At 46.7% G+C, this 25029-nt stretch overlaps 1 protein-coding gene across 1 annotated transcript in view; it reads left to right on the top strand.

Annotated features, from left to right (window-relative positions):
• Positions 1-25029, top strand: part of RTEL1 (regulator of telomere elongation helicase 1) — a 222911-nt gene that overhangs the window by 175768 nt on the left and 22114 nt on the right. Inside the window, exon 30 of the mRNA XM_030213444.1 lies at positions 12676-12813. Within this exon, the coding sequence (XP_030069304.1) occupies positions 12676-12813 (138 nt within the window). The remainder of the gene's footprint in view (positions 1-12675; positions 12814-25029) is intronic.

Raw genomic sequence — 25029 nt, forward strand, 5'->3', positions numbered from 1 at the left:
AGTGAGGTCTCCGGCGTCGGTGCCCGGCGTGCGGTACCGGCGGCCGTCGCCTCCCAGGAAGGCTCCCCGACTACATTGCGGAGGGAGCTTCGCCGATGCGGGCGAGGGAGTCTACCTCTCGACGCCCCCATCGTGGACGTGGCTCCACGGAGTCGAGTCGGGCACGGTTGCAGACACAGGTCCGTGAACTTGTGTCTGACACCGAGGGTGAGGGCCTCGTGGGAAGAGGAAGAAGACCCCAGATATTTCTCTGACGAGGAGTCTGAGGGTCTTCCTTCCGATCCCACTCTCTCTCCTGAAAGACAGCTTTCCCCTCCTAGAGTCTGTCTTTTGCTTCCTTTGTCCGGGAGATGTCTACGGCCATCCCCTTCCCGGTGGTTGTGGAGGACGAGCCCAGGGCTGAAATGTTTGAGCTCCTGGACTATCCTTCTCCACCTAAGGAAGCGTCCACTGTTCCCTTGCACCATGTCCCTAAAAAAGACATTGCTTGCGAACTGGACCAAGCCTTTAACTAATCCCCACATCCCCAAGAAGATCGAGTCCCAGTACCGGATCCATGGGGACCCAGATCTGATGCGCACTCAGTTGCCTCATGATTCTGGAGTTGTGGATCTGGCCCTAAAGAAGGCTAAGAGTTCTAGGGAGCATGCTTCGGCGCCCCCGGGCAAGGACTCTAGAACCTTAGACTCCTTTGGAGGAAGGCCTACCATTCTTCTATGCTCGTGGCCAAAATTCAGTCTTACCAGCTCTACACGAGCATACACATGCGGAACAATGTGCGGCAGTTGGCGGGCTTGGTTGATGCGCTCCCCCCTGAGCAAGCCAAGCCAATTCAGGAGGTGGTCAGGCAGCTGAAGGCGTGCAGAAAATTCCTGGCCAGAGGGGTGTATGACACCTTTGATGTTGCGTCCAGGGCCGCTGCTCAAGGTGTGGTGATGCGCAGGCTCTCATGGCTGCGTGCCTCCGACCTGGAGAATAGAATCCAGCAGCGGATTGCGGACTCGCCTTGCCGTGCGGATAACATTTTTGGAGAGAAAGTCGAACAGGTGGTAGAGCAGCTCCACCAGCGGGACACCGCATTCGACAAGTTCTCCCGCCGCAGCCTTCAGCCTCTACCTCTACAGGTAGAAGATTTTTTGGGGAAGGAAGACTGTTCCCTACTCTTCTGGCAAGCGTAGGTACAATCCTCCTTCTCGACAGCCTGCGGCCCAGGCTAAGCCCCAGCGCGCTCGCTCTCGTCAGCAGCGTGCGCCTCAGCAAGGCCCCTAGGCTCCCCAGCAAAAGCAAGGGACGAGCTTTTGACTGCTCCAGCAGAGCATAGCCGACACCCCAAGTGTCAGTGCCGGCGACCTGCCAGTCGGAGGGAGGTTGAAAGCTTTTCACCAAAGGTGGCCTCTCATAACCTCCGATCAGTGGGATCTCCAAATAGTCCGGCAAGGATACACCCTCAATTTGACCTCGAAAACCTCCAAATTGTCCACCGGGAGCTCAGTCCTTACAGCTTCCAGCACAAGCAGGTACTTGCAGAGGAACTCTCGCTCTTCTCAGCGCCAATGCGGTCGAGCCCGTGCCATCCGGGCAAGAAGGGCTGGGATTCTATTCCAGGTACTTCCTTGTGGAAAAGAAAACAGGGGGGATGCGTCCCATCCTAGACCTAAGGGCCCTGAACAAATATCTGGTCAAAGAAAAGTTCAGGATGCTTTCCCTGGGCACCCTACTTCCCATGATTCAGGAAAACGATTGGCTATGCTCTCTGGACTTGAAGGATGCCTACACACACATCCCGATACTGCCAGCTCACAGACAGTATCTGCGATTTCAGCTGGGCACACGTCACTTCCAGTACTGTGTGCTACCCTTTGGGCTCGCCTCTGCGCCCAGGGTGTTCACAAAGTGCTTGGCTGTAGTAGCAGCAGCACTTCGCAGGCTGGGGGTGCACGTGTTCCCATATCTCGACGATTGGCTAGTGAAGAACACGTCCGAGGCAGGAGCCCTGCAGTCCATGCAGATGACTATTCGCCTCCTGGAGCTACTGGGGTTTGTGATAATTACCCAAAGTCCCATCTTCTCCCGGCGCAGAGACTCGAATTCATAGGAGCTCTGCTGGATTCTCGGACGGCTCGCGCCTATCTCCCAGAGGCGAGAGCCAACAACTTGTTGTCCCTCGTCTCGCGGGTGCGAGCGTCCCAGCAGGTCACAGCTCGGCAGATGTTGAGATTGCTGGGCCACATGGCCTCCACAGTTCATGTGACTCCATGGCCCGCCTTCACATGAGATCTGCTCAATGACCCTAGCTTCCCAGTGGTTTCAGCTGCTGGGGATCTAGAAGACGTGATCCACCTGTCCACGGAGTTTTCTCGAATCCCTGTATTGGTGGACAATTTGGTCCAATCTGACTGGGACGTCCTTTCCAAATTCCTCAGCCACAAAAAGTGCTGACCACGGATGCGTCTCTCCTGGGGTGGGGAGCTCATGTCGATGGCTTCACACCCAAGGAAGCTGGTCCCTCCAGGAACGCGATCTACAGATCAATCTTCTGGAGTTACGAGCGATCTGGAACGCTCTGAAGGCTTTCAGAGATCGGCTGTCCCACCAAATTATCCAAATTCAGACAGACAACCAGGTTGCCATGTACTACGTCACAAGCAGGGGGGCACCGGATCTCGCCCCCTGTGTCAGGAAGCCGTCAGCATGTGGCTCTGGGCTCGCCGTCACGGCATGGTGCTTCCAAGCCACATATCTGGCAGGCGTAAACAACAGTCTGGCCGACAGGTTGAGCAGGATTATGCAACCTCACGAGTGGTCGCTCAATTCCCGTGTAGTGCGACAGATCTTCCAGGTGTGGGGCACCCCCTTGGTAGACCTCTTCGCATCTCGAGCCAACCACAAAGTCCCTCAGTTCTGTTCCAGCTTCAGGCCCACGGCAGGCTGGCATCGGATGCCTTCCTCCTGGATTGGGGGGAGGGTCTGCTGTATGCTTATCCTCCCATACCTCTGGTGGGGAAGACTTTGTTGAAACTCAAGCAAGACCGAGGCACCATGATTCTGATTGCTCCTTTTTGGCCGCGTCAGATCTGGTTCCCTCTTCTTCTGGAGTTGTCCTCCGAAGAACCGTGGAGATTGGAGTGTTTTCCGACCCTCATCACGCAGGACGAAGGGGCGCTTCTGCATCCCAACCTCCGGTCCCTGGCTCTCACGGCCTGGATGTTGAGAGCGTAGACTTTGCCTCTTTGGGTCTGTCAGAGGGTGTCTCCCGTATCTTGCTTGCTTCCAGGAAAGATTCCACCAAGAGGAGTTACTTCTTTCTGTGGAGGAGGTTTGCCGTCTGGTGTAACAGCAAGGCCCTAGATCCTCGCTCTTGTCCTACACAGACTCTGCTTGAATACCTTCTGCACTTGTCTGAGTCTGGTCTCAAGACCAACTCTGTAAGGGTTCACCTTAGTGCAATTAGTGCATACCATTACCGTGTGGAAGGTAAGCCGATCTCAGGACAGCCTTTAGTTGTTCGCTTCATGAGAGGTTTGCTTTTGTCAAAGCCCCCTGTCAAACCTCCTACAGTGTCATGGGATCTCAATGTCGTTCTCACCCAGCTGATGAAACCTCCTTTGAGCCACTGAACTCCTGCCATCTGAAGTACTTGACCTGGAAGGTCATTTTCTTGGTGGCAGTACTTCAGCTCGTAGAGTCAGTGAGCTTCAGGCCCTGGTAGCCCAGGCCCCTTACACCAAATTTCATCATAACAGAGTAGTCCTCCGCACTCACCCTAAGTTCTTGCCAAAGGTCGTGTCGGAGTTCCATCTGAACCAGTCAATTGTCTTGCCACATTCTTTCCCCGTCCTCATTCCTGCCCTGCTGAACGTCAGCTGCGCACATTGGACTGCAAGAGAGCATTGGCCTTCTACCTGGAGCGGACACAGCCCAACAGACAGTCCGCCCAATTGTTTGTTTCTTTTGATCCCAATAGGAGGGGAGTGGCTGTGGGGAAACGCACCATATCCAATTGGCTAGCAGATTGCATTTCCTTCACTTACGCCCAGGCTGGGCTGACTCTTGAGGGTCTTGTCACGGCTCATAATGTTAGAGCCATGGCAGCGTCGGTAGCCCACTTGAAGTCAGCCTCTATTGAAGAAATTTGCAAAGCTGCGACGTGGTCATCTGTCCACACATTCACATCTCATTACTGCCTGCAGCAGGATACCCGACGCGACAGTCGGTTCGGGCAGTCAGTTCTTCAGAACATGTTTGGGCTTTAGGATCCAACTCCACCCCCCGAGGGCCCTGTTTGTTCTGTTCCAGGCTGCACTCTCAGTTAGTTGGTAAATTTTTTAGGTCAATCTCAGTTATGTCCTCGCCGTTGCGAGGCCCAATTGACCATGGTTGTTGTTTTGAGTGAGCCTGGGGGCTAGGGATACCCCATCAGTGAGAACAAGCAGAATGCTACATACCTGTAGAAGGTATTCTCCGAGGACAGCAGGCTGATTGTTCTCACAAACCCGCCCGCCTCCCCTTTGGAGTTGTGTCTTCCCTTGTCTTTGTTTTGCTATATATGAGACTGGCCGGCACAAGCCGGTTTCGGGCGGGAAGACGGCCGCGCATGCGCGGTGCGCATCGGCGCGCGAGGACTAGCAAAGGCCTTTGCTAGTGAAGATTCCGATTGGAGGGGCTGCCGTGGACGTCACCCATCAGTGAGAACAATCAGCCTGCTGTCCTCGGAGAATACCTTCTACAGGTATGTAGCATTCGCTTTGTTAATATAATGTATGCTCTTAGATGGCTAGTCTAGTTCTCTTATTGTTATCCTCTTTGAACTACACTTGGTAACAGTGGATTATAAGCTTTGTAACTGTTCCTTCAAGAAAAGGCACACTTTCTGCAGCACAAGTCCCCTATCCGGTATGGTGATGGTCTGTTTTCTCTACTGCAGCTCCTTGTGACTCTGGGCAAGTCGCTTAACCCTCCATCATTGCATCAGGTACAAAATAAGTACCTGTATATAATATGTAATCCCCTTTGATTTTAACCACAGAAAAGCGATATATCCAATCCCATCCCCTGTTCATTGCTTCCATATAAAATTCTGCACCCTGCTTTTTGGTTATCAGTTTTTTACATAGTGGTGAATGATACATATACTCCTCTAGAGGGACCACCTCTGACCATCCCTCACTCTCTGCCGGCTTTTTATTGGTCTTGTAAGTTTGTTATTAGTTTGAGATATTGGTGATGGATGTGTTGTTCTTGATCTATCTCCATTTATATACTGATCCATAATCTGGACTGTTTCCTGTAAACATGGGCTGGGTGCATGCAAGAGACCCAAATTGGGACCTGAGAGAGACATGATGTTAGGCTCAATGAACCATTGGTCTGGCCCAGTGTGGTACTATTTGTCTTGCTGTAATAGTCTAGTGATGGAAAGGTGAGTCTTGAAGGTGATAGGAGAGGTTGTGGAGGCTGTTATTAATAAGCTGGTTGGAGCATGTCATGTTGTAATGGTCTGGTGGTAGAGAGATGAGTCTTGGAGGAGACGGGAAAGATTGTGAAGGCTGCTCTTAATAAGTTGGTCGGAACATGATATTTTAATGGTCTGATAATGGAGAGGTGCATCTTGGAGACAGGAGAGGTTGTGGCGGCTGTGCTGTTCTTAATAGGATGCTGGGAGCAGATAGGAAAACTATAGTAACAGATAAGAGAGGAAATGGTTTCTCTCTTGAATCGTGTTTGTTTCAAGATGTTTGATCATTTAAATTCAAATATCATATATTCACAGGTAGTTATGAAGTTCACATGTAACATTGTGATTAGAAGGTCATTAGTAAGGCAGTGACCTCCCAGTGTATCACCATGCTCTTTTCTTTGATGTGTTTTATGTTTTTCACTGTAATGTTTTCTGCTTTGCACGATATATGCTACTTTAATGGAACAGCCTGAATATGATACATTTATGTTGTCCTTTAAAAACTCTCTTGGATAAGGAAGGACATCCTACAAGCACTCCTCGCTGGCTGGCAGTTGTGATGTATCCTTGCAGCATGGACAGAAATAATTGAGTAGACTGAGGCCCAGATGCATCAACCAAACGTTAAAAAATCAAAAACGTAAAAGTCAACGAATTTTAAAAAACTAACAATGCACCAAAAATACAAGTCGCACATGTTCGGTGCAGTATTGTAAAGTACAATGCATCAAACTGGTGTAATCCCCGTCGGTAATCGGCCCCTAAAGCATGCGCAGAGCAGCCAAGCGTTATGCTGGCTGCTCTGCACATGCCACAAACGTCAAAAAACAAAACACAAACACGTGGATCGGGAGGGGGCAAAGGCGCTCGTCAGGAGCGTCCTGTATGGACGGCCTTGCCCCCCCCCCCTCGCCCGAGGTCGCTGCTGCTCCCCCTGCATTAAATAAAAAAACAAAACAAAATTCAAAACTTTAGCAGCCCCGGGCCCCCCTCCCTTCCTTTCTCTCAACTCTTTCTCCCCACAGCTCCGCCTCCCACCATCCTCCGCCCCCGCCGCCACCCCTGAGGTCATCGCCGCCGCTCCCCCCCTCCACCGGTCCCCCCCTCCGCCTTACTGGGCCCGCGCAGCGTCTCTCACTTCTGTGTGAAGGCGCTGCACAGGCAAGAAGAACATCTAATGCATCTTCGCTGAGTCTTCACGAAGACTCAGAGGCATCAGCTGTTCTTGCCCGTGCAGCGCCTTCACACAGAGGTGAGAGGCGCTGCGCGGGCCCAGTAAGGCGGAGGGGGGAACCAGAGGAGGGGGGAGCGGCAGCGACGACCTCAGGGTGGCGGCAGGGCATGGGGGCGGAGGAGGGCAGGAGGGGGAGCTGTGGGGAGAAAGAGTTGAGAGAAAGGAAGGGAGGGGGGCCCAGGGCTACTAAAGTTTTGAATTTTGTTTTTTTTATTTAATTCAAAGGGGGGAAGCAGGGAGTAGCGGCGACCTCGGGCGGGGCGGGGGGGCAAGGCCGTCCATAAAGGACGCTCCTGACAAGCGCCTTTGCCCCCCTCCTGATCCTTTTTTTTTTTTTTTTTTTCACTTTTTCACATAGATGCAGGGGGAGCGGGGAGCAGCAGCGACCTCAGGCGTCAATAAAGGACGCCCCTGATGCGCGTTTTTGCCCCCCTCGCTTTTTTTTTGGGGGGGGGGGGGAGTTTACATTGAAGGTTTTAGTCGGAGAGCCCTAACGACAGGTACAGACCTGTCGTTAGCTTTCCGGCAGTTCTCCAGCGTTAGGGCAGGCGGAAAACTTGAGTGCATCTCGTTTCAATAGGGTTTCTACACAATTTGCTCATCTGCATTCCGTTTTCTGCTACCGTCGTCGGAAAATGGCCTTTAATGCATGCCACGGTTCAAAAATTCTTTGTTAAAGGGTCATTAAAGTTTAGTGCATCTGGGCCTGAATAGGCTAGTTAGGTTTAGTTGCTGGAAAGCTAATGGTGATATCTAGTGGGGGTTAAAACTCCTTTTCTTCAGGTAAGATTACTGTTAATGTTGCTGTTTAAAGGGTCATTTTACACCTGAGTGCATGCGCATGCTTTATCCTGGGCGAGTACCAACACATTTTCAAAATGAAGTATGTGCATAGTTCCCCTTTGAAAGTATGCCAATATCCAGGGAGCTTATGTACCTTTATATTTTTTTTCCTGCTTTTGATCATACACTGCTTCTCTAGGTTAATTTATGTGCATATGGGTATATTTTGAAAAGCATGCGCACACCCAGTTCTCTTTCCTGGGAATGCAGAGCTTGGTTTGGGTAAAGCTACATTTCCTTAACGACGGCAGCAGATGAATCCAGAAACTAATGGGTTGTGTCCATCTACCAGCAGGTGGAGATAGAGAGCACTGAACTGAAGTGCTAGGACGTCATGCTCCTAGTTCAATCAGTATTCTCTCTCCAGCAGACAGATGGATGTTCCTATGTGCTCCTGACTTCTGTGTTGCTGGCTCCTGTGCTAAGTGTAGCCTTGGGATGAGCAGCTGTGCGGTGCTGCCTTTAGGGGATACACCTGGTCACCCCAGGTCTCCCCCCCCCCCCCCCCCCCCCCCCCCCCATCCGGCTTCCTTCTCTTCCTCTTCCTCCCTTCTCCTTCCCCACGAGACAAAAAAAAAAAAAAAAAGAGCCTTGGCAGGCTTAGCGGTCAAGGTTTGATTTCTCTCTGAATCCCTGACTGGCTCTGGAGGATTGCTGTTTGGCAGTTAGTGGAGGCCTAAGAGAGTGGTATGAGTACTGCAGTGTTCGACTGGATGAGTTTCTGCGCTAAGCTTCTCTCGAAGAGCTTCATTTTTTTTTTTAAATGGTGCTGTGGCGGCAGAGCTCGTTAAGCGCTGCTCCCACTGTAGTAAGCGGAGAACAGCATCGGGTCAGTGTTAGGGAGGTTGTAGTGGCTCTCCGTTGGAGGATGCCAGGACTGCTTTACCAGTTTTTTCCTGCACGCCAGAGCAGAGTGAGGAGCCTTTGTCCATGCCGGCGGACATTTTGCAGCCCAAGTCGGGGACCATGCTGCTGAGTTCGGCAATGGATGATTTTAATACCACACAGCTGATTCCCACTTCTGACTAGCTCGGTGTACCTGGCAGGGGACAGGCTGTCCAACCCGTTCTCCCCAGAGTTCATTCTGCATCTTCATAGAACTTATTTATTGAAGCAATCGGGTCAGTCGTCAGGGGCTCCTAACTTGGGAGCTTGTGGGAACCAGGCATCTCCGTGTCCTGCCAGTGGATCCTGCACCAAAAAGGAGGCGTTGTGCCTCCATATCTGAAGGGGGGGTCCATGGTTCCCCCTGTCTCCCCCATTGTCTGAGGGAGGGTTTTCTGGATCCGCAGTGTCTTCTGAAGCGCAGCTGAAGTTGGAGGAGGGGAAGCTTCCTCAGGAAGAAGCTGATGACCTCACTGTGGTGAGGGTGTTTCACAAGGAGGAACTGCCCTCCTTTATCACCAAGGGTGTTTAAGCTCTTAATATCCCCCCCCCCCCCCAAGATCTAGCTACTTAAGCTGCCTCCAACCTTAAGATGGCCAGAGCTCGGAAATCACTGCGATCTTTTCCAGTGTTTGAAGCCATGCTCGAGATAATTTATGCTCAGTGGGAAACGCCTACAGCATCCCTACAGGTGGCCAAGGCTATGGCTAAACTCTGTCCGTTAGCCCCAGTGGAACTGGAGAAGCTCCACATGCCTAAACTGGATGCCTTGGTGGCAGCTATCACCAAGAAGACCACCCTCCTCATAGAGGGAGAGGTTGCCCTGAAGGATGTTCAGGATAGGAAACTGGAGGCATCTCTTAAACTTTCCTTTGAGGTGTCTGCCCTCTCCTTGCAAGCAGCGGTTTGTGTCTGTTATGCTGCTCAGGCCTGCCTTAGCTGGGTGCCGCAGTTTGGTGATGTCTTCCAGGGTTCCAAGGTTTCATTGCCCGGGATATTACCGGATGTGGAGTCAGGGCTGGCATATCTGGCAGATTCTTTATATGATATGTTTCGGGCCTCAGCGAAGCAAATGTTTCTCGCAGTAGCCGCAAGGCGCTTATTGCGGTTGTGTCACTGGGCTGCAGATTTTGCTTGTAGGCAGCTTCTGGTTAAGTTGCCCTTCAAAGGTAAGCTGTTATTTGGGGAGGATCTTGAGAAGTTGGTCAAGGATTTGGGTGACTCTGACTCAGCGCTTGCTGGAAAATAAAGTTAAGCCTTCCTCTTGGTCAAGTTCCTCTCAGCCTAGGTTCAGGGACACACGCTGGTACTGTCTGGGGCGCCAGTATGTGGCTCAGCAGTCTCATTATTCCACGAATCAGTCCTTTTGGACTGGTAAGCAGGCCTCGGCGCCTTTAACCCGACCTTCCTCTGATTCTGGGGCTTCCCAGTGATGGGGCGCTGGGTCCTTTTATGCTGCTTATTGGGGGGAGGCTGTCCCTCTTTGGCAAGGAATGGGCCCGCATCACAACGGATCAGTTGGTCCTTGTCATTATTTGAGAAGATTACAAGTTAGAATTCACTGATCCTGTCCCCAATTTTTTCTTGGAGTCCCCTGTGTGGCAACCCAAGGAAAAGAGCAGCGTTTTGGGCCATCCTGCAGAACCTGCTGGAGTTGGGAGTAGGTCCTGTACCTCTGGACGAGCAGGGGATGGATGTTATTGTATTTACTTTGTGGTTCCCAAGGTGAATGGAGATGCCTTCCAGATGGTTCTTGACCTCAATAAAGTCAACAGGTGCCCGAAAGTGCAGCATTTCCGCATGGAAACCCTGCATTCGGTACTGTCCGCTGTGCCGAAGTCATGGTGGTACTGGCTGCTTTCTTATGAAAATAGGGCATACTACGGGTCCATCCATCTGGACGACTGGCTCATCAGAGCATCGTCGGCCCATGAGAGCAGTCAGGCCATGTCTTGGGTCATTGCAGTGTTAACAGTCGTTGGGGTGGATCATCAATTTTCCCAAGAGTCACCTGGTCCCCACTGACACTCAAGTTCTGGTGTATTTCGGAGTGCAGCTCGAAACAGCTCAGGGCAAAGTGTTCTTGCCAAAGCACAGGTGTCTCAAACTGCAGGAGCAGGTCAGGGCTCTTCTCTGGTCCCCGTGCCCCTCAGGTTTGGGATTACGTTCAGGCCTTAGGCTCAGTGGCAGCGACCTTGGATGAGGTTCCATGGGCTTGGGCGCATATGCATTCCTTACAACTGTCCCTGATGAGCTGGTGGTCTCTGGTGTTGCAAGATTATGAATTGACGCTCTCCTGGACGGTTGCAGAGTGCCGACGCATGGAGTGGTGGCTGCGAAGGTCATCGCTGCAGAATGGTCTCCCACTGGTGACCCCTCTGTGGATAGTAGTAATGACAGATGCCAACCTTTGGGGCTGGAGGGCGCACTGTCTTAGGCAAGTGGCCTTAGGACAGTGGTCGATGGACGAGAGACAGTGGTCGATCAACCGGTTGGATCTGCAGGCGGTCCAGTTTGCTCTTCTGGCATTTCTCTCCCAGGTAGTGGGCAAACCTGTCCAGGTGCTATCTGACAATATGAAGACAGGGGGCACACGCAGTGCAACGCTGGTGAACGAAGCTCAGCTACTCATTCAGTGGGCGGAAGCCCATTTGCAGCAGCTGTCGGCAGCGCATGTTGCAGGAGTTCAGAACGTCCAGGCAGATTTTCTGAGCAGGCACGCCTTATACCAGGGGGAGTGGGAGCTGTTGGAGGCCAGATTTCGACTGATCATCTGCAAATGGGGGATGTCTGTCATGGATCTAATGGCGACTCCGCGCAATTCCAAGGCGCCCCAGTTTTTCAGCAGAAAGAGAGAGTACGGTTCAGAGAGCATTGATACACTCGTTCAATCACGACCGGTGGCGCTCCTTTACGTGTTCCCAACGTGTCCCACGATAGGCAAGGTTCTTCACCGGATTTTTTGGCATCCAGGGCGTGTAATTCTTGTAGCTCCTGATTGGCCACGATGCCCTTGGTATGCAGACTTAGTTCGGCTGTTAGTGGATGAGCCTCTCCTGATGCCCACTCTCCCTAACCTTCTGGTTCAGGGACCAATTCCAATGGAGGATCCCTCCCGCTTTGGTCTTACGGCCTGGCTATTGAGCGGGTCAAGTTAAGAAAGGTATTCTCCGCAAGTGATTGCCACTGTTCTTCAAGCGAAAAGGCGTTCTACATCCACGGCTTACGCGTGGATTTGACAGGTTTTTGAATCCTGATGTGTGTATCAGGCGATTTGCCCCCTTTCGGGTGCTGTTGGCATTTCTTCAGGATGGCTTGTTGAGGAGTCTTGCGTACAATTCCCTGAGGGTTCAGGTTGCGGCCTTAGCCTGTTATATAGGATGCCTTCTTTATTCATCGTTGGCCTCCCATCCAGATGTAGTATGTTTCCTAAGGGCTCATTCTACTCAGGCAGTTGCAACTTCTTGGGCGGAGGTGCAGCTGCTCTCCTTGGAAAACATTTGCAAGGCAGTGACCTGGTTGTCCGTCCATACTTTTTTAAAGCATTATTGGGTGGACGTTGCGGTGCACACTGATGCTGCCTTTGGGGCAACGGTGCTAGCTAAGGGAGCTTCAGATTCCCACTCTACTTAAGGACTGCTTTGCTACATCCCATTAGTCTCTGGATTCATCTGCTGCTGTCACTAAGAAATGAGAAATGATGTCTTACCTGATCATTTTCTTTCCTTTGGATGCAGCAGATGAATCCAGAGGCCCGCCCTTTGCCCTGTTTTTTTTTTTTTTTAGGGTCTTGTTGTTGGTTTTTCATGGTTGTTGCAGATTACTTTGGGCAGTAATCAACTGTTGGAGTTGTTTCCGTGGGGAAGGAGAAATGATCTTTATTATTATTATTTTGTTTTTCACGTTTCCTTCTGCTTTGTTATGTGAATACTATCTGGGCTAGGAGCATGACGTCCTATATAGCACTTCAGTCCAGCACTGTCTATCTCCAACTGCTGGTAGATGGACACAACCCATTAGTCTCTGGATTCATCTGCAGCGTCTAAAGGAAAGAAAATTATCGGGTAAGACATAATTTCTCGATGCATAGGCTGCATATTTGCAGCTCTACAAGCATCCATTTCCACAAATAAAGGACTGCTCTGCATGCAGTAATGGCTTTTAAAATTGTTCTCTAATTATTTTGCTCTGAAATTCTTTGCATTTTGTTATAATTTGCTAACTAGAGATTTTTTATTTCCTCTTTTGATTGGAGAGTTCTATCAGTTTATTCGCCCACATCATAAGAAGCAGTTTGATGAGCTGTGTCGTCTTGTGACGGAGAAAGGCTGTGGCTACAAACCTGAGCATGAACTGCTGCGAGAGGAGAAATACCACAGAGCAGGGACTGCAGGTGAGGGGGTCATGGAGGAGGAAAGACAGAGACCTAGGGACTGTGGAGGAGGAGCATACTTTATCCTAGGCGGGTATCAACCCTCAGTGTGACACTGGGCTTTATCTCAGTAAGGATATAAAGAGGCTGTAAGTGCTCTAGAGAAAAGTGACCAAAAACTGTGCAGAGTTGCTCCAGAAAACACACATGAAAAGACTTGAGGACCTAAATATGTAGGAAGGATGGTGGAGAGGAGATACAGACATTGAAATACTTGAAAGTTATTTTTTATGTTTTTATTTTAATTTTTTTGACCATATAGCTTACAAATAATCCCAAAGAAACACAAGACCATATTAAAACCAAATCACCTTAACCATGAAGTCAGAAAAACTGGGAGAGCTATATAATAAAATTAGCAATAACAAAAGAAAAGACAAATTCTTGGAAGTTATTAATGCACAAGAAACAAACTTTTTCCAGACAAAAGACAGCTGTAGAACTAGTGGACATGTCATGAAACTGCAGGGGGATAGATGAGCAACATCAGAAAACATTATTTCACTGAAGAGGGGTAGTGAATGCCTGGAATGCCCTCCCCGGAAGTGCTGGAGACAAAAATGGTGATGGAATTTTAAAAAAGTGTTATATACAGACAGTGCCTAAAAGGTGAGAGGATGGAATCCAAGCAGTAGGTTTTTTCAGCTCAGAACTGCAGTGAATGTCCTTTTGTCCTTCTTAAGAAGGCATGGGGGGGGGGGGGGGACAGGGGCAACCTATATGGAAAGGCATTACAGCCATAACCACCTTACTGGGTAGACTGATTGGGCTGCGTAAGTCTAGTAGCGCTATAGAAATGTTTAATAGTAGTAGTAGTACTATTTCTAGTAGTAGTAGTAGTACTATTTCATCTTTATCATTCAGCATCTGCCATAGAATATGATTTAGACTAGTTGTATAGATGAGGTTTTTTTTGTTTTGTTTTGAACTTTTATAAAAAGACATAACAAAACATCTCCATTTGACAGTTTCTCCTTTACAAACATCAGATTGCTAAAACAAGCTACAAGTATTCTTTATTTATTTGTAGCATTTGTATCCCACATTTTCCCACCTATTTTCAGGCTCAATGTGGCTTACCTTGTTCCGTAATGGTGATCACCAATTTCAGAAAAGAGAAATACATAGTAAGATGGAGGAGACAGAGTGGATTAGGTATTCAGGTAAAGAAAGTTCATTTTCGTAATAAGAAAATAAAATGTATTGGATTAAACTTCAATCGTGATAAATTAGCTTAAACAATCAGGAATATTAAACTTCAATCGTGATATATTAATTTGGACAATCAGGAAATAAAGAGTTACGTTTTGTGTAGTTCTGGTGTAAATTTTGTTACTGGTATTTAGGATGGATCTTTGTGGTATGCCTTTTTGAATAGGTTGGTTTTCAATAATTTACAGAAATTATTTATTTTGTGTGTTGTTTTTATGGATTTTGGTAATTCATTCCATATTTGTGTGCTTATATAGGAGAAACTAGATGCATATGTTAATTTATATTTTAGTCCTTTGCAGTTGGAGTAGTGGAGATTCAGGAACGTAGGTGATAGTCTAGTAGAATTCCTGGTTGGTAGGTCTATAAGGCTTGACATATACCCCGGAGTTTCACCGTATATGATCTTATGAACCATAGTGCAGACCTTGAACGCAGTGCATTCTCTTAGTGGAAGCCAATGTAGTTTTTCTCTTAAGGGTCTGGCGTTTTCATATTTCGTTTTACCAAATATGAATCTGGCTGCCTTGTTCTGTGCAGTTTGGAGTTTCTTAATGATTTGTTCCCTCCTCCTTTATCCCTCCCCTGCTCCCCTTCCCCAGACAAAACCTTCAACTTCTAGTATCTCAGCTTTGATAACAACATAGAAGGGCCAGAAGACCATTGCACATATGGGTCCCAGATACGATGGTATGACAACAGGCTGCCAGTACGCATAGCTGTTAATTTAGACATTTAATGAATATAGTCCATCTTATATAAAATCTGTTGAAGGCCTGGCAAAGTCGACTGTTTCCAAGCCACTGCAAGTACCAATTTGCTGGCAACAGACATCTGAGTAATCAGCTGGTGAGTGAAGGATTTCACACCTCATGGCTTAGCATATAGAAGACAATGTTCCATCTTCAAAGGATATTGAGTCTTGGTTAGGCTTAATACAAGGTTCAATACAGCATTCCAAAAATCTTGAGCCCATGGACAAACCCACCAGATGTGATACATGTCTCTATCCTGGCCACAATGCCACCAGCACAAGGCTGAACTTGCGAGAAACATTTTGGAGAGTCGCTTAGGAGTATAGTACCAACCATATAAGATCTTATGTCCATTCTCCATCAGGTTACTAGATATAGATACTTTAAGAAGAGATTTAAACATACTTTCCCATTGTGAATATTCAAAGGTTGTACCCATGCAGTTTCCCATTTTGACAAGTAGTATGTAATGGGTTTATGACGAGCTAGGTGGGCCCTATACACTCTGGAAATACATCCCCTTCCCTCTCACCCCATCATTGCCCGTTCCAAAGCTGTCTCAGATAGACCTCCTGGCAATAAAGTCCCGCACCTGCTGATATTAGAATGCATTAAGAGCCGGAAGTCCATACTCCTCCTGATTTATCCTGAAATGATATTAATTCTCCTTCCTCCCATAGCTGGCCCAGCTTACATAGACCTAGCCGCTCCCAGAAGTGAAAGCAAGGATCTTTACTCCCCGGGGCAAACTGTGGAGCAAATCGAATGTAGATATGTAAAAAATAAACCCGTCCTGGGAAAAATTTCCTCTGAACTGCACTCCAAACCAACAAGGGCCAGCGAAGGAGTGGTGGAGCCTCACGGGCAGCCTTACGCTGGTCCAGGAGCCAGGGGATGGCTTGCAGTGGGTAAGGAGCCAGTCATGACTGCTCAAGAAACTGCCAAATCTTCCCCGACCCTTGAAGCCATTCTGCCAAAATTTGAAGGTGGGCAGCTTGGTAATAACCTACAAAAGAGGGAACACCCATCCCTCCCTGTTCACACCTCTGAAACATCACCTCAGCTCGCACTCTGGGGGGGGTTCTCCTTTTCCAGATGTAGGAGAAGATTCTTTGCCTCAAACCGTGAAAGAACTGATCTGGCAGGGAGATGGGGAGAGCCATAAATAAATAGAGCAATTTGGGAAGCACTATCATCTTGATCGCATTAATTTGGCCTAGCCAAGGAATTGTCAACCCTTCCCAACGGTCTAACTCTGAAAATATCTCGCGTATCCTCCCTGGGAAGTTTTCCTCAAATAAGTCAGCTAAATCACGGGTCAGATTAACCCCCAAGTAGCGATTACATTTTTTCACCCAACGAAAGGGAAAGTTGGTCTTCAACCTGACCAACTGCTCATCAGTCAGATTAACACTTAATGCCTCCGACTTCTCCATATTAATTTTAAAGCCGGACTCCTTTCTCATACTCCTGCAAAACAGATGACAGTGCAGGAAAGGATGTATCTGGGTCAGTTAAAGTTAATAAAATATTGTCTGCAAACAGCAGGATCCGGGTTTCCAACCCCCCTCTATTCACCCCAATGATTTCTGGATGCTCTCTAATGCAGCAAGCCAGGAGTTCCATCACTAACGCAAAGGTGATAGAGCAAATCCCTGTCTAGTGCCCCTGCCCAGATCAAATAGAGCAGAACTTTGACCATTAACCTTAACTGAGGCACATGGGGCAGCATATAGGAGATGGAGCCAAGAAATAAAATGACCCCCAATACTCACTTTAGCGAGAACAGCGAACAGAAATGGCCAATGTACTCTGTCAAACGCTTTCTCCGTGTCTAGGGAGAGCAAACCTAGGGGGACTCCATCCGATTTTTTCATAGTGTATAAGATGGAGTGCCCGCCGTATATTGTCGAAAGTTTGTCGACCACTGATAAAGCCCGACTGATCCTCATGGACCAAAAATGGAAGATGGCATTGCAGGCGGGTAGCTAATATCTTAGTAAAGATTTTATAATCAGTTCCTAATAATGAGATGGGACGATAGGATCCGCACCTTAGGGGATCCTTGCCCGGCTTAAGTATTACTGATATAGTCGCCAGATTCCAAGTTTCCGGAATTGGATGGCCTTCACTAAAGGAATTAAACGCAGTAACAGCGGACCCAAAAGTTTAGCAAAGGTTTTATAGAACTTATTAGAGAAACCATCTGCTCCCGGCGCCTTACCCGGAGATAGTGTGAATCACCTGGTAGATCTCATCCAGCTCATGCTCAATAGGGCATGATAGTAATTGTTGAGCTCCCGCTGATAGTACAGGCATTGTCTAAGAGCGCTAAAATAGACTCCCTCGAGGGGTCAATGTCAGGGGTATAAAGATTCTTGTAAAATTGTTGGAATAATCGTTGCATCACTATTCATGAGACTAGAGATGTGACCACAAGAGGCCTGTTTCTTAAGCTTATGGGCCAAGAGCTTACTAGAGTTATTACCAAACTCAAAATGTCCCTGGCGAACCCGCTGGAGTTGCTCAGCAAAATGAGCTAATTGTAGTTCATACAGCTCGTGACTTATTTTATGCATTTGCTCTATCAGTGGCGCTGAATGACGCGAGGGCCCCTGATGTAATGCTCTCTCTACTCCTATCACCTGCTTTCTCAATGCATTCTCCATTTTCCAACGCTCTGTCTGTGTATGAAAACCGCTTTCAACTCATCCCACAAAATGCTCATCGGGACCTCCCCATTATTGTTAAATTGAATATACTTCTTAATTATGGAGCTTGTTAGTACTCAGACTGTGTAAAACAGTCTGAGAAGATACAAGGTTAGAGTAATTAATCATTTAGTGGGAACACGTAATTATTTATAAAGCCCACCTCTTTAACACTGCTTTTGACTCCTAACCACTGATCACTTGCCCTGTACCCTTTTATCCCCACCTCTCTTTAATTCCCTTACCTCTTAGTTGTTCTGTGTGTTTGTCCTATTTAGGTTGTAAGCTCTTTGAGCAGGGATTGTCTTTTCGTGTATGATGTACAGCGCTGCGTATGCCTTGTAGCGCTATAGAAGTGATAAGTAGTAGTAGTAATGTGATTTTCTGATTGAAAAACATACGATAATTCCGACAGGATGGAATCATCCAAACGCCACTCGGGCTTGGCTCTCCCCATCACCAAGAGACTCAGCTGTAATATTACAGGACTATGGTCAGACCACGTGCGACAAGCAATCTGATGTTCCAAAATTGCGTGAACAAGTTCCACATCTCCCAGCCATAGGTCGATACGCGAAAATGATTGATGAACTTGTGAAAAGTAGGTGTATTCCCGGCTAGTAGGATTAGTTTGCCGCCAAAAATTAGCCACCTGCCACCGTGCAAGGAATGCACGAAAAAGCTCACAGTCGCGCTGTGCATAAAACACCTTGCTGGTGGAATTATCTAAATAAGGGTTAAGTGTTAAATTAAAGTCCTCCCTATCTGCAAAAGGCCCACTTTATGTTTTAATAGTATCTGGTCTAGCTGATGGAAAAAACCCCTATGGTCAGCATTAGGCCCATATACATTCAGCAGAGTATACCTTTGAGTACCTAAGGAAAATATTAGTAACTACTACTACTACTACTAATGGATAATGAAGTGAAATGTTTAAGTGTAATATTTGAATAAAGATTTAATAGTAAATGAACAACGGTTGTTTTGGAATGTATATATATATGTGTGTGTGTGTGTATATGTGTGTGTGTGTGTATATGTGTGTGTGTGTGTATATGTGTGTGTATATGTGTATATATGTGTGTGTGTGTATATATGTGTGTGTGTGTATATATATATATATATATATATATATATATATATATATATATATATATAATAATTTGCTATGTGAACGTTCTAAAGTGTCTCACTGGGATCGTAACCCCCCTGCTGACGTCACTGGCCAGCAGTAGAACCCTGCTTTACTGACGTCAGCAGGGGGTTACGATCCCAGTGAGAGACGCGTGTTGAAGAACAGCGGGAGCAGGCAGAGTCGTCCCTACGTGCACTTCGCCCCCCCTCCAAAATCGCCAACCCCCCTCTGCTACCCTCCCCTCCCCTCTCTTACTGGGGTCCCGGCGGCAGCAGTGAAGAGCCTCGCGAGTCTGCTGCCTTCCCTTCTCTTCGCTCTCAGCTCTGACTGGTCCCGCCCTTGCGGAAACAGGAAATGAGGGCGGGATCAGAGTCAGAGCTGAGAGCGAAGAGAAGGGAAGGCAGCAGACTCGCGAGTCTCTTCACTGCTGCTGCCGGGACCCCAGTAAGAGGGGGGTTGGCGATTTTGGAGGGGGGGGACTTGCATGTAGGGGGATGGGCGGGGCTAGTGTCGGGGAGGGCCGCGGGTGGAGGCATCGCAAGGACGTGTCTGTGAGACAGAGAGGAGGGGGGACTGGAACTCGGGGGAGGGACAGAGGGAGGAAGAGAGAGGGAGAGCCTGGAAATCGGAAGGGAAGAAAGGGGGCTGTGAGACTTGGAGGGGACAGAGGGAGAGAGGGAGGGATAACCTTGCTAGCGCCCATTTCATTTCATACCGAAATGGGCCTTTTTTACTAGTGTGTGTATATATATATATATATATATATATATATACACTGCACAGCACCCTCACTTGCAGTACGTGATAAAACGATCTACAACACTGGAGTTGCCGATGCTTCACTTGTCTTTTGCCATTTAGGGGACACAGACCGTAGAAGTCAGTCTGACTTTGGCTAGCTCATACTGCTCTTTTGGATTCACCACTTTGTCCTAACTTCAGCCCGCTGAGTTTATTTATGAGCCTCCTATGAGGGACTGTGTCAAAGGCCTAAAATGAAATCCAAGTAGATTACATCCAGCGCATGTCCGCTATCCAGTTCTCTGGTTACCCAGTCAAAGAAACTGATCAGAATGAGTTGGCACGATTTTCCTTTGGTGAAACCATGTTGCCTCGGATCTTGTGAACTGTTGGATTCCTGGAAAACTCATTATCCTTTCCTTGATCAGTGCCTCCATTAGCTTTTCAACCACTGAAGTGGTTTCCTATTTCTTTGTCTCCTATTTGTGAAGAAGGACCACATCTGCTCTTCTCCAGTCCTGTGGAACCTCCCCCATCTCCAAGGATTTATTAAACAAATCTTTAAGAGGGCCCACCAGAACCTCTCTGAGCTCCCTCAAGATTTTGGGAAGGATCCCATCCAGTCCCATGTCTTTGTTCACATTTAGTTTTTCAAGTTGCTAATAAACACTTTCTTCAGTAAGCAGTGCAATATTAACTTTATTTTCATATGTACCTTTATCAGCTGACCAAAGGACCTACTCCAGGATTTTCTTCAGTGAAGGCAGAACAGAAATATTTGTTAAGCACATCTGCTTTTTCTTCATCACTCTCCACATAGCAGTTCATAGCATCTTTGTGTTCACAATTCTATTTCTAGCCTTCCTCCATTCACTAATATATCTGAAAAAAAGACTTGCCACTCTTCTTTTTATTTTAGCCATTCGTTCTTCCGCCGGATGCCAGTGATATTTCTCTCATCACTTTTTTCAGTTTTATCCGGTAATCTCTTAGGGGCAGTTTCTCCAAGTGGGTTACTTTTGTGCATACCATCACATGCATGAACCTCACTCCTAAGCCAGAACATGTGGTGTATGATTTCAGTCTCTCAAATTAACTGCTAACACTCGCTGTAGTACTTGATTGTGCCAAAAAGAGCTACTTTCTGGTGTTCATAAGATATAACATGTATAAGCAACTTACCAGGTGCGCTTGGAAGTTCTTTTTAATCAAGCCTGTAGCACCCAAAACAATGGAAATATAAGAGCATAAGCATTGCCATACTGGGACAGACTGAAGGTCCATCAAGCCCAGTTTCCTGTTTCCAGCGGTGGCCAATCCATGTCACAAGTACCTAGCAAGAACCCAAAAGAGTAAAACAGATTTTATGCTGCTTATCCTAGAAATAAGCAGTGGATTTTCCCAAGTCCATCTTAAAATGGCTTATGGACTTTTCTTTTAGGAAATTATCCAAACCTTTTTTAAACCCTGCTAATCTAACTGCTTTTACCACATTCTCTGGCAGCTAATTCCAGAGTTTAATTATATGTTGAGCAAAGAAATTTTTTCTCCGGTTTGTTTTAAATTTACCACTTAGTAGCTTCATTGTGTGCCACCTAGTCCTAGTATTTTTGGCAAGAGTAAACATACGATTCACATCTACCCATTCAATTCCATTCAGTATTTTATAAACCTCTATCATATATCCCCTCAGCTGTCTCTTCTCCAAGCTGAAGAGCCCTAGCCTCTTTAGCCTTTCCTCATAGGGAAATCATCCCATCCCCTTTATCATTTTCATCACCCTTCTCTGTACCTTTTCTAATTTTGCTATATCTTTTTTAAGATGCCTATTATATCTATCTTTTCTTTTAATGCAATATATTCTAACTCTCCCATCCTGTTTCTTAAGCTTCTGGCGTTTGCATACAGACATTTCAAACAGTGTTTGTTAATCTTATTTATGACTTGCTCAGCAGTTGACCATGATAATTTGCAATCTTTAAAATCTGTCTGGTCTGTATTTAAAGGTACCTGGTCTGCTGTGGTCTTTATTGTAACCTCGTTATCGGGATGTCCTGTCTTTCCTGTTTTGGCAATATCTTTTAAAGATACCTTGTTCAGAACTATGCACTTTTTAGCGACTCGGCGTTCTCCCAGTTTCTATTTTAAAAGCTACTGTATCTTCTTTTTAAATGTTGATGCCAGCAGCCTGGTTCCACCCTGGTTAATGTGGAGCCCATCTTTCTGAAATAGACTCCCCCAGAATGTTGTCCAGTTCCTTACAAATCTAAAACCCTCCTTCCTGCACCATCGCCTCATCCACGCATTGAGACAATGAAGTTCTGCCTTTCTCTTGAGTCCTGTGCATGGAACAAGGAGCACCTCTGAAAATGTTGCCCTGGAGGTTCTGGATTTCAGCTTTCTACTTTAAGAGCCTAAATTTGTCTTAAAGAATCTCCCTCCTGCATTTTCCTATGTTATTGGTACCCACATGTACCAAGACAGCAGGCTCCTCCCCAGCACTATCTAGACAAGTGACCAAGCAATCCTCACATCCACCTGCCACCCAGCTATTTACATAGCTAATGATCAAATCTCCAACTACAACAGCTGTCCTAATCCTTCCTTCCTGGGCAGAAGCCCCTGGAGACGCATCCTCGCTGCTAGAGGATATTACATATTCTGAAGGGCAGGTCCTGGCTACAGGATCACTTCCTTCCTCTCCACAACGATGTTCTCGCTTCAGGAGACCTTTCTCCTCTATGGCAGCACAGAGATTGCCAAACTGGATGTGGGACTTCTCTACTATGTCCCTGTAGACCTCCTCTATAAACCTCTCTGTCTCCCTCAGCTCCTCCAAGTCTGCTACACTAGCCATCAGAGATCAGACCTACTCCCTGAATGCTGGGAGCTCCTTACATTGAGTTCACACATACAACTTTTCACCAAATGGGAGATATCAAACACTCAGTGCAAAAGACTGGATAGCCCCCATCTTGTTGCTGGACTGCTGCCTGCGTCTTGTTGTTGGTGATTTCTTAATTAGACTGGATAGCCCCCATCTTGTTGCTGGACTGCTGCCTGCGTCTTGTTGTTGGTGATTTCTTAATTAAGTTGCTAATGGAGTGAGATTATGAGGCATATTTTCAAAACACTTAGCCTTCCAAAGTTCCATAGGTTTCTACGGAACTTTGGAAGCCTAAGTGCTTTGAAAATATGCCTCATATCATATATGTAAACTAAAGTCCCCAAAGTTATATTCTAGGTAATGCTAATATTTAGTTTTTATTATTATTATTTTAATGTTGTTAGTATGTTCCCCTCTGTATTTCTAAGAGCTAATTACTGTCAGTTAGAGATGTCCTAATGAAATTTGTAGCCTCCTAATTGGTTCAAGAGATCAAGCCAGGGGTGGGCAGGAATTAGCCTAAACTGAGGCTTCCTGTGCCTAGTAGCTGTGCTTTATACTGTTACTATGGTAACTTTAAAATAGGCCCCTTAAGTTCTAGCCTAAGGAACTGTAACAGAGACTTATATACTAAGAAAAACTATTCTTTAGCAGAATAACTTAAAATAAAGTCCCCGAGGTTACCTATTTAAGGGCTTCTAAATGCCATTCACTTTGAAGACCCTAAGTCTACCTTTTCCATAAGTTTAAAAGCAAATTCTTATCAGTGTAGTTCTTTCCTTCTCTGGCAGTCCTCTCACAGCACCTGTATCTTTCTGACACATTTTCTTAGTCTCGGGCTGCATTTCTTGGTGCTTGAGGATCTTCCTCTCTCTACGCGATTCACCATGTAATCACTTGGGACTGATAATGCCGTTCTGGTGGTTTTCCATGTGATTCACTGTGTAATCACTTGATAATCTCGTTCTGGTGGTTTTTCTCTTTTACCACTATTATCAGGCTTTCTAGCATCCAGCTTTTCCAGGTGACCTTAATCTCTGTTTTCCACAGTTCTCTTAGGATCATATTCCCAATGCTTTTCCAGTACACTGATATTGTAATGTTTACAGAGTTTCCAATGAATAAGGCGTGCCTACTTGTTGTGCCTTTCTGTTTTTTTGCCATTAGCACTTCGCATCCTGCCACAAGAAGAGTAACTGTCTCTAGCTCTTACAGAATCTACAGATGTCTTCTGTATTTCTCTTGTTGTGTTCTTTTGTATTTCATGAATGCCATCTCTTTTGCCTTTATTTTGTCAGCGACTTGTTTGGTGAACCATATCGATTCCCTTTTTATCTTGTTTACCTTCCTTATATAAAGGTCTGTTGCTGAATTTTTTTTATAGCCCCTTCCAGTTTGAACTATAGATCCTCCACCACTCTTATGTCTTTCCATCCCATCAGCTCTGCTGGTACTCCCCCATTTTAACAAAGTTGGCATGCTTAAAATCCAGGACTTTGAGCTTTGTGTGTATTGGACACTCTATCTCCATTTGTGAGCACAAGTGTCACCCCCTCTCTCACCCCCTCTATCACCATTTGTCTCAGCAATGCACTTTAAAAAGCATCCACAATCTCTCTACTTCTTTCCAGTTCTGCAGATGGGACCTTCCAGTCCGCATCCGGCAGGTTGAAATCTCCCAGCAACAGCACCTCCCCATTCCCAATTTTTGGATATCTATGACCAAATCTTTGTCCAACTTCTCTGATTGTGTTGGAGGTCTGTACACAACACCTATGTGGATGGAGGTTCCATCTTCTCTTTCTACAACAATCCATATTGTTTCTTCCTCTTCCTAGGTCCCCTGCATTTCAGCCACTTTAGTATTGTTTTTCATGTATAAAACTACCCCTCCACCTTTCTGACCCATCTCTATTTTTCCTATATATAGACTGGTACTTGCATCCCAATCATGGGAGTCATTGAACCAAGTCTTTGATAGAAACAATATCCAAGTCTGTAACATCAAGGCTTGCAGATCATGAACTTTGTTGCATAGGCTGAGAGCATTTGTGCACATAGCTTTCCAGTTACTTATTCAGGTGACTTTTCGAAAGAGAAGGGCGCCCATCTTCCGACACAAATCGGGAGATGGGCGTCCTTCTCTCAAGATCGCCCAAATCAGCATAATCGAAAGTCGATTTTGGGCGTCTTCTGTTTTTTTGAGTATCATAACATTCTAGTGCAGCAAATTAATTTTGTAGGGGAATCTCTTAGTATGGGTGTATGCCTCTGTGTGACAGGTCACAATCTGACGTTTACATATAAATTGTTTTATTCTCTGTAGTAGAGGGGGTACATTGGTCAGCTGGTGTGTAGTTCTGGAAGCTGCTTTAATTGCAGCCAGTTCTTTTTCGGTTTGGTGAGCTCCACTTGCATAGCAAGAGGTTTGTAGACAGATGGGGCAAGTTCTAAGGCTCCACATGGTTTGCCTTAGGTTGAAGATACCACAGCTATTGCACTGAATGAAACTCATGCTAGCTGGATGTAGTGAGATAGCACACCTGAACTATGATAATGAGTACCGGTAAGCTAAAAATATGCAATTAGATCTCTTCTTTCAGTTATTAAATGGTGTTTTGAGTGCTCTATAGAAAATGCAAGCTATGGGGAGGGTGAATGAGAGGCAGGGTGGGAGGGAATAAAAGTCAGAAGAGAACCAAACTTCCCAAAACAGTAAAGGAACAGAGGTTTGTT

The sequence above is a fragment of the Microcaecilia unicolor genome, chromosome 8 (assembly GCF_901765095.1).
Source record: "Microcaecilia unicolor chromosome 8, aMicUni1.1, whole genome shotgun sequence".
Lineage (NCBI taxonomy): Eukaryota > Metazoa > Chordata > Amphibia > Gymnophiona > Siphonopidae > Microcaecilia > Microcaecilia unicolor.